This window comes from Bos indicus x Bos taurus, chromosome 7 (assembly GCF_003369695.1).
Source record: "Bos indicus x Bos taurus breed Angus x Brahman F1 hybrid chromosome 7, Bos_hybrid_MaternalHap_v2.0, whole genome shotgun sequence".
NCBI classification, from domain to species: domain Eukaryota; kingdom Metazoa; phylum Chordata; class Mammalia; order Artiodactyla; family Bovidae; genus Bos; species Bos indicus x Bos taurus.
The window spans coordinates 95976533-95988655 of record NC_040082.1 but is presented as its reverse complement, the minus strand read 5'-3'; the positions used below and the strand labels follow the sequence as shown (position 1 = coordinate 95988655).

General features: G+C 49.5%; 1 protein-coding gene across 2 annotated transcripts in view; it reads right to left on the bottom strand.

The window, feature by feature from the left end:
- The window catches only part of COL5A3 (collagen type V alpha 3 chain), a 44676-nt gene that overhangs the window by 18935 nt on the left and 13618 nt on the right, over positions 1 to 12123 (bottom strand). For both annotated transcript variants that reach the window (XM_027547797.1, XM_027547798.1), the window contains exons 16-32: positions 11825 to 11878; positions 10695 to 10748; positions 10559 to 10612; positions 10312 to 10365; positions 9694 to 9738; positions 9529 to 9582; positions 9300 to 9344; positions 8386 to 8439; positions 8212 to 8256; positions 7018 to 7071; positions 6872 to 6916; positions 6681 to 6734; positions 4944 to 4988; positions 4781 to 4834; positions 4536 to 4643; positions 4061 to 4114; positions 450 to 503 (exon numbers count right to left, since the gene is read on the bottom strand). In XM_027547797.1, the coding sequence (XP_027403598.1) occupies positions 450 to 503; positions 4061 to 4114; positions 4536 to 4643; positions 4781 to 4834; positions 4944 to 4988; positions 6681 to 6734; positions 6872 to 6916; positions 7018 to 7071; positions 8212 to 8256; positions 8386 to 8439; positions 9300 to 9344; positions 9529 to 9582; positions 9694 to 9738; positions 10312 to 10365; positions 10559 to 10612; positions 10695 to 10748; positions 11825 to 11878 (927 nt within the window). The remainder of the gene's footprint in view (positions 1 to 449; positions 504 to 4060; positions 4115 to 4535; positions 4644 to 4780; positions 4835 to 4943; positions 4989 to 6680; positions 6735 to 6871; positions 6917 to 7017; positions 7072 to 8211; positions 8257 to 8385; positions 8440 to 9299; positions 9345 to 9528; positions 9583 to 9693; positions 9739 to 10311; positions 10366 to 10558; positions 10613 to 10694; positions 10749 to 11824; positions 11879 to 12123) is intronic.

The following is a 12123-nucleotide window of genomic DNA, read 5'->3' as shown; positions in this document are numbered from 1 at the left end:
AGCTGCAGTGCACACATAGCCAAACAATGCACGCATGTGTACACAATCCCTCAGGTGCATAGAAATACATATTCCTATGTGTGTTTCCCTATTCTTTAACACACATCAACATGCCCTTTCATGCATTTATGCCCACAGTCACACAACAGACATGCAGCTAGTGCCCTTGTTCACCCAGTCACAAGCCCCGAGGCTGCAGCATCCAGGTCCCATCTGATTTGCACTGAAGGGCATGTAGGATGCACATGGCACATGGGCACACGTGCTGTAGTGCCAGGTGGGATCACCTACATGTGCCCTGCATTGCATGTGGCAATGTGTGTGCACACAGTGCTTCCAGGCACAGACACACCTGCCTAGGGTCCCACCTGCTGTCACGCACAGCCACACACACTCCTCCTCTCATGCGAGCCCTTCCCCTCCCCACTGACCCCTAGATCATGACTCACCCGCTTCCCTTTTTCTCCTAATGGTCCCAGAGGTCCCGGAAAGCCAATAGATCCCTGAATCAAGAGAATGAGAGAGAAGAAATGGAGATGAGGAATGGGTGGTGGGCAATGTTAGCCCTCCATTTGGTCATCCCATCTTTTCAGGCATTTCCAGGTGACTGATTCCAGAGGCTTCTTTGGTCCCTCCAGCCCCTGCCTCCTCCAAGACAGCCCTCAGGCATCCTCACCTCTCTCCTCTTGCTCACTCCTTTCCAGCCACACTAGCCCCTTTAATGCTACTCACATACCAGTACATTCCTGCCTCAGGGCCTTTGCACTGTCTGCCTTTGCCTAAAATTCTCTTCTTAGATCCCCTCCTCATCTAGATCTCATTCAGATGTCACCTCCTTCAAGAAGCCTCCCACCACCATCCTGACCACCTCATCCTCAAATCATGCACTAACACATTTTCCTATTTTGTTTCCCCCATAATATTTGTCTTGAAATGACCTGCTTGTCTGCTTAGTTATTCAATGACTAGGACATAACGCTCTAGTCCTAATCCCCACTGCCTGGCATATGGTGGGCACTTACTCAATACTTATTAACTGACTCCAGTAGTTGCTTTCCTGCCCATCTTGGAGGCATCCTCCCTTGACCTGGGGAGAAGACATCATAGGCTCCAATATCCCCTCCCACCCCTCACTGTGTTTTGAATCCTAGATCCATCTCTGGACTAGCTGTGTGGCCCTAGACAAATGGCTGAACCTCTCTGAGCACCAGTCTCCCTGTTTGTAGCCTGGGATGATATGAACAAGGTTCTGGTTAGGATAGATGGGATATGTGTAGAAAATGTCTTGTTTAGTTTTATTTTTGTTACAAAGTACTTGGTACATAGTATGAATTCAACGAATGTTAACTGTCATTGTTACTCATGCAATTAGTAACTGCTATGGGCTGAATGTTTGTGTCTTCCAAAAATTCATGTTGAGTCCTCAGTCCCTAGTGTGATAATATTTGGAGGTGGAACCTGTGGGAACTAAGTAGGTCATGAGGGTAGGGGCCTCGTAAATAGGATTAGTGTCCTTATAAGAAGAGGAGACTAGACATACTGAGTGAAGTAAGTCAGACAAAGAAGGAGAAATATCGTATGACATCCCTTATATATGGAATCTGAAAAGAAATGATACAAACAAACTTACTTGCAAAACAGAAAGAGACTCACAGAATTAGAGAACCAACCTATGGTTGCCAGGGGGAAGGATGGGGGAAGGGATAGTTAGGGAGTTTGGGATGGACATGTACACACTGCTATATTTAAAATGGGTAACCAACAAGGACCTACTGTAGAGCACAGGGAACTCTGCTCAATGTTATGTGGCAGCCTGGATGGGAGGGGAGTTTGGGGGAGAATGGATACATGCATATGTATGACTGAGTCCCTTCTTGGTTTACCTGAAACTATCACAGCATTGTTAATTGGCTATACCCCAATACAAAATAAAAAGGTTTTTTTTTAAAGAAAGGAGACTATATCTCTCTCGGTCTGTCTCTCTCTCTGGCTCCTCCCTCTCTCCTTTGTTGTTGTTCAGTCGTTAAATCATGTTCGACTTTTTGTGACCCCATGGACTGTAGCATGCCAGGTTTCCCTGTCCTTCACTATCTCCCAAAATTTGCTGATTTATGTCCATTGAGTCTGTGATGCCATCCAACCATCTCATCCTCTGCTGCCCCCTTCTCCTTTTGCCTTCAATATTTTCCAGCATCAGGGCCTTTTCCTCCACTATGTGAGGACAAAGACAGAAAATGTTCATCTACAAACCAGGAAGAAAGCCCTCATAGAATCCAACCATGCTGGCGCTCTGATCTCAGACTTTTGGCCTCCAAAACAAATTTCTATGTTTAAAACATCCAGTCCAAGGCATTTTTATTCTAGCAACCCAAAACTGACTTCAACTTAACTGATACATCAGGCCTCCTGTAATGTGTTCATTGCTTGATGCTCAAGGCACGCTGCTCAGCCTTGGCTACGAGCCTTTGAATTTCTTTGAACTCCCAGGAATTCCTGCTCCAACAGGCTGAGTTCTGCTCTGAATTTTGGTGCCTTGAGTTAATTCCCAAACCTGTTTATAGCAGTTACTCTTGCCAATGGACTCATGTGATTTAATGAAAGCTTATGAAAACTGATGAAATGCAGAAAGGGAAAAGAAAGATATCTCTAAAATCAAAGTTACATGGAAAAGACAAGAATTCCCTGGCAGTTCAGTGGTTAAGACTCAGCGCTTTCACTGCTGAGGGCCTGGGTTCAATTCCTGGTCTTGGGATCTAAGATCCTTCAAACAGCAGAGTTCAACCCCAAAAAAAGAGAGAGAGAGAGAGAGAAATGGAAAAGATTTAACATAAAGGAAAGCAATTTTTAAAAAAATCACTGTCAAATTAGATAGACATGAGCAAGATAACTATGGGGCTTCCCAGGTGGCGCTAGTGGTAAAGAACTCATCCGCCAACTCAGGAGTAAGAGAGGCGGGTTCCATCCCTGGGTCTGGGAGATCCCCTGGAGAAGGGCATGGCAACCCACTCCAGTATTCTTGGCCTGGAGAATCCCACGGACAGAGGAGCCTAGCGGGCCACAGTCCATGGGGTCGCAAAGAGTCGGACATGACTGAAGCTACTTAGCATGCACGCAGGCAGGGCATCCAGGGTATGCAGGGCCCTGGTTAAAGGGCAGCCTCAGAGGCAGCGCCAGGGGCGGGGTCAAGAACGTGGGGGCGGTTGGGTAAGGGGCGGGTTAGAGGCGGGAAGATCCCTTGCAGGAGGGCGTGGCAACCCACTCCAGCATTCGGCCTGGAGATGCCCATGGACAGAGACTAGCGGGCCACAGTCCATGGGATTGAAAAGAGTCAGACACAACCGAAGAGACTTAGGACACACAAACGCAAGATAACTGTGCCAGAACAAGGCGCCAAAAGTATGGAACTCGAGGATTCTGTGCTCAGATTTCTTCCAAATGTCTTGGATTTTTCTGCTCCGCTTTATGTAAACAAAAACTACAAATCATCAGTGATGTAACACGGGTGTGGCTGAGGCAGAGAGACACGTCTTACCAATAGCCTCATCCATCAACACACTGGCAGCCCATGTACATTTTTACATAAATACATTCTAAGTTATAATTAATTCGAGATATGTAAGCTGCATGTTTTTTATGATTCTGCTCTTTACTGACTTTTTGTTTGAGCCAACCTCAATCATACCAGTAAGAGGGTCCTACAGATTTATTATCACCAAAATCATCAACATTATTATAATCAAATTGATGAGGTAGCTACTGCTGGTATCTCCATTTTGCAACTGAGAAAAATGGCTCAATAGACTTGTTCAAGTTCATTTAGCAGGTATTAGGGGGTGACTTACTCAAGGTCACTTAGCAGGTGAGGAGTGACTTACCCAAGGCCACTTAGCAGATAAGCTTGGGTATTTGAGCCTAAGTTTGATGCCAAAGCCCACATCTTACATTTTAAGTGCCCCATGAGGTGGCCAGTTCACACCCCCCAGACCACAGCCTAGAACCCCAGATGGTAATCAGTCTCTAAACCCTACCCTTGCCTACCACCTGCCTCCTAGCATCTGACCTTAGGGCCTGGACGTCCTGGATAACCTGGGAGACCCGGCACGCCAAGCTTGCCCTGCAGAGAGATTGTAGGAAAAAAGTCAGAGATTGCAATTTGGGGGTCAGTGGGGGAGGGGCAGGATGGCTGGGGCACGGTGGCAAAGGGAGGAGGGTGGGATCCAGGGAAACATGGGTTCAACTCCTGGTCCCTGTCTGCTAGGGGCATGTCCTTGGACAGCTCATTCAACTGTTCCAAATCTCAGTTTACTTGTCTGTAGAATGGGGATAAAAATGTCTGTTGCCTATAGTGGTTATGGGATATAAATAAGATAGAGTGCATTGCATTGCTCTATCATGCTGAGCTGCAGAAGTGAAGAAGTGGAGAGCCTCCTAAAGTTGGAGATAAAAAGACAGAAGGCTGAGGGCAAAGGGCCAGGGAACACCTTGACTGCAGGAAGCTGGGGACAGACTGGAGGCGGGTGACCAGGTCCACTCACCTTTTCCCCAGCTGAGCCTGGGGGACCCTCCTCGCCAAGCAGCCCCTCCTGCCCCTTTAGCCCCTCCGGACCATCCTCTCCCCGAGGACCGGGAGGTCCGGGTTGCCCCTGGAACAGAAAGGAGAAACCCTGATATCAGTCCTTCTTTGTCATCCCTGCCCGCTGTCTTTGCCCCAGTTCACCTCCTCACTGTTTTTCCCAAGTCCCCCAGATTCACCAGACTCCTCCCTTGGAGATCATCTTACCCGATCTCCTTTAAGCCCCGCATCACCCTTGAAGCCTGGGAAACCATCCTCTCCCTGGGTGGAAGACAGTACAGAGATCAGAAGTCAAGGTTTTCATGAAGGGGCAGAGTCAGAGCCCCAATATTAGGGTTCCCCTCTCCCAAGGAATCCCCTCCTTTCTTACCTTCTCTCCTTTCTCCCCCTGGAGGCCCCGGTTGCCAGAGGTACCCTGAAAAGAAAGAAGCTCTCAGTCCCCATGCTGCCCCCACTTAAGAAGGGCCCTGAACTCAGTCCTCTGCCCTGAAACAGCCAGGACAGTCCCAAGAGGATGCAGGACTAGAGGGAGGGGGTGGGGAGAAGCCCCAGAGAAAATTATCTTGTCCCATCATCTGCTAGTATGGTGTACAAGAGGTTCATTTCCCCCGCCCCTTCTCACTGGCAGCTTCCCAAGATCATCTGTGTGGGGGTGTGAAGGGAAGGCCAAATTTCCAAGTAATTGATTTCCATCTCCTAGGGACACTGTGTCCACAGTTCCTTCTGGCAGGAGGAAAAGGATGAACATTCCAGAACCCAGCTTCATTCTAAAGGCGAAGGAATGTTTCCCATTGTGCTGGATACAGTGCGACTCTGTGCCTGGCAACAAGGGGAGTCTGTGCTTGGCTACAGTGAGACTGCTCAGTGCAAGCCCAGATGCTGCTCACACCAAATTCTTGGCTTGGGCCATAAGAAAAGCTGCACTCGGCTACAGTGTAACTGAGCTCAGTGAGTTAAATGAAATTGTACTTGGATACACTATAACTATGTTTTGACAATAGCATGACTGTTTCCAGCCACAGGGAGACACACTATAATGGAATTCAGTGACTACAATGAAGTTACCCTTGGATACGATGTAACTATGTGTTTTGACACTATCATGACTGTCTCTAGCCACAGGGCAATTCATTGACCACGATGTAACCGAGTTTGACCACAATTGTTCTCTGACCATGGCTATGGTGTAACTAGACTCAGCCAAAACATAGCCTTCAACTCTACATAGAAAACCATGCCTGACTTTCAATGGAACTCTGAGTTTGGACACCCACAGGACTTCATGGCCAGCTACAACATAACTACACCTCCTTGGCTATAGGGTGAAGCTTGTCTACAATGCGAAAATGTGGCTTTTAGACTGTTCTTAGACTAACCAAACTCTGTTCTTAGACTACAGGTGATGGATACCTGTACTTAGCTACAAGGTAACTGGACTTAGCTACCACACAGATTTTAATACAATGTCCCTACAGCTGGTCAACAGTAAGTCTCTATTCAGTACAGCTCTCAAGTGGTCCTAGCACTTCTAGGCTTGTAGATTGTATGGCTCTTGGCTTGAGTTTTTGTTGCTTTTGTTTGTTTTATTTATTTTTAATTGAAGGATACATGCTTTACAATGTTGTGTTGGTTTCTGCCATACATCAACAAGAATCAGCCATAGGTATACATATGTCCCCTCCCTCTTAAACTTCCCTCTCACCTCCCACCCCATGCCACCCCTCTAGGTTGTCACAGAGCACTGATTTAAGCTCTCTGCATCAAACAGCACATTCCCACTGGCTATCTATTTGAGCTTTTAAAACAACCCTCTGCTTGATTATAATGTGTTGACCTGGGGATGTGATGTGTGTGCTTAACAGTGGGGTTCAGCCTGTAATGGGTTTAACTATTCTCAACTGCAAGGTGACAACTATGCTGTAATGTTACCCTTTGGCTGTTCAGCTTCAAAGTAGAACACACCCTGCTGCATAGGGCCAGTTCCACCGCACCTTGCCTGGCGGGCTGATTCCTCTCTCACACTCTTGTAGAAGTGTCTGATGGAGCCAGCTTCCCGAAGTCAGTGCTGATGAATCAGCCCTAACTGCAGGCCCAAAGCATCACTTACCTTCACACCCCGAGGTCCTGGATAGCCCGGAGGGCCTGCTGACCCTGCTGGACCCTGAGATGGAGATAAGATCAGTGTCAACCTGTTCTTCCCCCTCCGTGTTCCCAGCGCCCTCATCTCTCTTCTCATGAGACTCCTGGCCCTGCCTGCCAACCCCCATCCCCAAATCAGCCCCTCTTCAGGTCCCTTACCTGGGCCCCTTTCTCTCCTGTTGGGCCCTCATGACCTGGGTGACCCTGGGAGAAAGACGTTCTGAGTTGTCAAAGACCTGATTTGCCATCCAAACTCCCAAGCCTCTCCCTTCTCCTTCCTCTTTCTCCCAGAATCTAGTTCTCACCGGAGGGCCTTCAGATCCTGGGAGGCCTGGAATTCCTGGGTTTCCAGGAGGACCCTGAAAGAAGATGAAAAGTAGGGAGAGATACAGCGTCTCAGGGCCTGGCATTCCACCAGGAAATCCCTGCTCAGACATGCAGCTACCTCAAGGTTAGAGAAAAAGCAGATCCTACTGGTCAAGCAATCTATTCTCAGCAATTCCGAACTTGCTGTATGACCCTGGACAAGCCGCCTCCCCTCTCTATGCCTCAGAAAGCCTCTGCTTCTGGGAGAATTCAGGCAAGGGATATAAAAATAGTGTGACAGACATGCTGGGATGGGGGACCCCTTCCTTTAGAAGCCCCTTCAACCCACAGTTCCACCGAAGAGTGGTGGGTCTACACAGGCATGTGGTGACCCCTCTATGTCCTGCACACAGTTGATGAGTCCAGAGGGGAGATCCTGGCCCAGCTAAGCCAGTCAGACTCTCTCCTGAAATTTTGAGGGAAGCAACACCTTGTCTCATTGAAACTATGATCAGATGGGTTTGGGTAAAGAAACTGTAAGATCCTAAGGAGCTGGGAACTGAAATAGTGACAGAGCAGTACAAGATTGTGTAGAAACAGGGTTGAAGTAAGAACAGACTCAGACGGTAAAGAATCTACCAGCAACGCGCGAGACATGGGTTTGATCTCTGGGTTGGGAAGGTCCCCTGGAGAAGAGAATGGCAACCCACTCCAGTATTCTTGCCTGAAGAATCTTGTGGACAGAGGCACGTAGTGGGCTACAGTCCATGGGGTCAGAAAGAATCAGACGTGACTGAGCGACTAACATTTTTGCTTTTTCAAGATGTATATAGAAAGAATCCTGTCTTTCAGGGGAGATGGAAACAGACATGCAGAGGAACAAAGACGACACTGCAAGACCTCAAAGAAAAGGATTTCTTGGCCCATGAATCTTGGTAATACTTTCTGGCTTCTGAGAGGTTCCCCCGTGTCTTGATAATATCCCCTTGTTCTCTAAACTCGGTTGAGGTCTATTTCTCACCATCAGCCCTTCTCCAACAATGACACTTGGTTACTCTGGGCTTGTTTAGGGACTGCTGCAATTGATCATTATCCATGGCTTACAAAAGGGGCCCAATGGGAAGCTTTTCCTGCAGGCAGAGTTGAAGGAAGAAGATGATAGGAGAGGAGGGAAACGTAGAGCTGTCACTCACCTTCTCCCCAGGAGTGCCGATGGGTCCCTGGGGGCCGGGAATTCCCTGGAGATATTTTAAAAGACAAGAAAAGCATTAGAAAAGGACAGTGAGAGCAGAAGTTGGAGAAGCTAAGAATGGTCTATGACCTTCATGGACCACCCCTCCCCCCCTTATTGGAAAAATAGCTCAAACCTGGGACCCAGGATTTCCCTGCTGTCCTGGGGGGCCTGGTTCTCCTGGAGGACCCTGGGGAGAAAGTGAGGTTTCTGTGAAGCTGGAAAGGTTGTGGTGTTGAGGTGTCAGTGAAGTTGAAATGAGGGAAAGGGTCATGGGAGTGGACAAGGATATGGGTGGTCATAGGGTCAGAGTGTCTGAAAGCATCAGGGGGTCTTCCCTGGTGGCACCGTGGATGGGAATCCACCAACCAATGCAGGGGGCATGGGTTCAATCCCTGGTCCAGGAGGATTCCACATGCCGCAGGGCAACTGAGTCCATGCACCACAAGTACTAAGCCCGAACTCTAGAGCCCATGAGCTGCCAGCTACTGAAGCCCGTGTGTCTAGAGCCCATGCTTTGCAACAGGAGAAGCCACCGCAATGAGAAGCCCGCACACCACAGTGAGGAGTAGCTCCGGCTTGCCACATCTAGAGAAAGCCTGTGCCCAGCAATGAAAACCCAGCCCAAACGAAACTTTAATTCATTCATTAATTTAAAAGAAAGCATCAGGTGGGGCTTCCCTGGTGGCTCAGTGGTAAAGAATCCACCTGCCAATGCAGGAGATACAGGTTGGATCCCTGATTTGGGAAGATCCCAAATGGCAAGGAACAACTAAGCCCGTGCGCCACAACTATACAGCCTGTGCTCTAGAGCCCGGGAGCCGCAACTATGGAGTCCCCATGCTGCAACTACTGCAGCCCACGGACCTAGAGCCTATGCGCCTAGAGCCCCTCCGTGCTCTGCAACAAGAGAAGCCACTACAGTGAGAAGTCTGTGCACTGCAACTAGAGAGTAGCCCCCACTTGCAACTAGAAAAAAGCCCGTGCAGCAACAAAGACTGAGTGTAGCCAAAGATAAAGAAAGAAAGCATCAGGTATTGGAACACGTACCACATTTCCTTTGGCACCTGGAGCACCATCACTTCCAATCACACCCTGGGGGAGGAGAGGCTGTGAGACCAGGGCAGACACACGTGGAGGAGCCTGCGTCTGAGACGCTGAGAGGCACAGGGGGAACAGTGAGTGGGCAGAGAAGCCAGGCGGCAAGGAATGGACATGCAGAGGAGATAATGGTGAGGAAAGGACAAACAGGGATGTAGAAAGACAGTGATGTTCTCACCGGGCGTCCCAGGGGTCCGGGGGAGCCTCTAGGGCCAATCAGTCCTCGGGGCCCCTGCAAGGAAGTGGGAGCTAATGTTATTCCAGCATCCCTGCTCTGAGGCCCAAGGAGGCCTGCCTCCCTCCTCTGCGTCAGACAAGCAGTCCAGGGGTCCCTCATACTCACCGGCTCCCCTGCCTGGCCAGTGGGCCCCGGAGGTCCCTCTGCTCCCTGTGGGAAAGTGGCATCACTTGGGGAGGCAAGGGTATGACCTTTAGAGAATCACCTTCCCTCATCTGGGCAGCCCCTTCCAAGGCATCAGAGTCAGAACTTGTGGCAGAATCCAGCCAGCTGGGTGTACGTGACTTGAAATTCAGGCCCGTGACCCCAGTCTGGACCTGCAGTCCCGGGCCTCACCTCTGAACTCTAGTTGTTGTTTAGTCTCTAAGTCAAGTCTGACTCTTTTGCGACCCCATGGTCTCCAGGCTTCTCTGTCCATGGGATTCTCTAGGCAAGAATACTGGAGTGGGTTGCCATTTCCTCCTCCAGGGGATCTTCCCTGCCCAGGGATGGGACCCATGTCTCCTGCATTGGCAGGTGGATTCTTTACCGCTGAGCCATAGGGAAAGCCCAGTAACTCTAGTACTAACCCCCAACTCTCCATCTGTCTTTTTGAGCCCCTGATGGGGCCTCCTGAGTCTCCAATGCAGACCTTCACCCCTCCCCCAGTCTCCTGAATGTTCTATTTCCCTCATTCTGGCTTTCTGGCTTCCAAACCACCCCCTAACTTGCTTCCAAACTTACCTTCCGTCCATCCTCTCCTGGGGGACCAGGTTTCCCCACATAACCAAAGTCACCCTGGAGTGGGGAACACAGAGGGCCATTCAGAGTCAAAAGATGAGGGTAGAGATCAACCCCCAAGAAAGGGAGATGGGGTGTGAGGGGCGAGCACTCAGACACAGGGATGGAGGCTCTGATATTGGGGGTGGGGAGAGTGTCATGAATATATCGGGAGGGGCGTGGATGTGGGGGAAGGGCCTCACACACTCACCCTTTGGCCCTTCTCACCAGGCAGCCCTGGCAGGCCATCAAAGCCCCGATCACCCTGCACAAAAAGATACCATCTGAGCCTTGAATCCTCTACCCTGACAGTCCCTCCAAGTCCCAGTCCTGGCCACATCACCTACCTTAGGTCCCGTAGCGCCGGGGAGGCCCCGAGCCCCATCTGCTCCAGCGCGGCCCTGTGGGGGGTAGGGGTGACATAGTCAGGACATCTACTGCCATGTGGGGAGTACCTTCCTCATGCAGTCCCTTGTGCTGGTGGTTTCGCTGTGTACTAATTGAACCTCTCAAGTATATCTCAAACCCATCCATTACTCTTTATCCCTAGTGCCCTTTCTCTAATCCGAGTTACCAGCATCACAAAAATGAAGAACCCTCGTCTTCAGGGAATTCCCTGGCAGTCCAGTGGTTGGGGCTCCATGCTTCCACTGCAAGGGGGCAAGGGTTCCATCTCTGGTTGGGGAACTAAGATTCCCACATACCGCATGGCCAAAAAATAAAATAAAATAAAAAGAGGACTTCCTTTTTGGTCCAGTGGTTGAGAATTGATCCAGGAAGATCCAACATGCCACAGTGCAACTAAGCCTGTGCACCGCAACTACCGAGCCTGAGCTCTAGAGCCCATGAGCTACAACTACTGAAGCCCGTGGGCCCTGGAGCCTGTGCTCCACAATGAGAGAAGCCACCACGATGAGAAGCTTGTGCTCCACAACGAGAGGGTAGCCCCACTCACTGCAACTAGAGAAAGCCCTTCACAGCAAGGAAGACCCAGGACAGTCAGAAAAATTAAAAATAAATAAATTTTTTACAAATAAATTTTTTGAAAAGAGAAGAGTACACTTAAAAAAAAAAGCCCCCATCTTCAGTCTGCATTAATCTCCTTGCTGTATGTTCCCCATGGAACATTAATACTATCTGGAATTATCATTTTCCCCAATGTGCCAGTCTTTCCTTTTGCATGTACTGTTCCTTCGCTTGGAATGCCCTTCCCCTCCTGTTTCCATGGTTATACCTCAAATCTCAACTCAAGCATCATTCCTCAGCTGGTCCTCCCTGACTCCATGACCTGGCCAGCTTCCTTTGTCACCCTTGACTGGGAACGGCAGTCCATAACCCTCAGTGGACTGCCATTCCCTGTCCTCAGTGCTCTTATCCCACCAATGACACCAGCAGACCCTGAGAACACAGAGCCGAGGCTCATGTTGGGTGCTGAGAGATGGCTAAGGGATGACCTGAAGACATACGAATCACTCACCATCTTTCCCTCTCGGCCAGGGGGCCCATGAGGTCCCTGAAGCCCTCGGGGACCCTAGAAGAGAAAGAAAAGGAGGCAGAAAAAGAATAACAAAGAGTAAGGACTTAATTTAAGTCATTCCCTGTTGTGTTCAGTCACTAAGTCGTGTCTGACTCTCTGCGACCCCATGGACTGCAGCATGACAGGCTTCCTTGTCCTTCATTATCTTCTGAAGTTTACTCAAAGTCATGTCCATCAAGTTTGTGATATTATCCAACCATCTCATCCTCTGTTGCCCCTTTCTCCTCCTGCCTTCAATC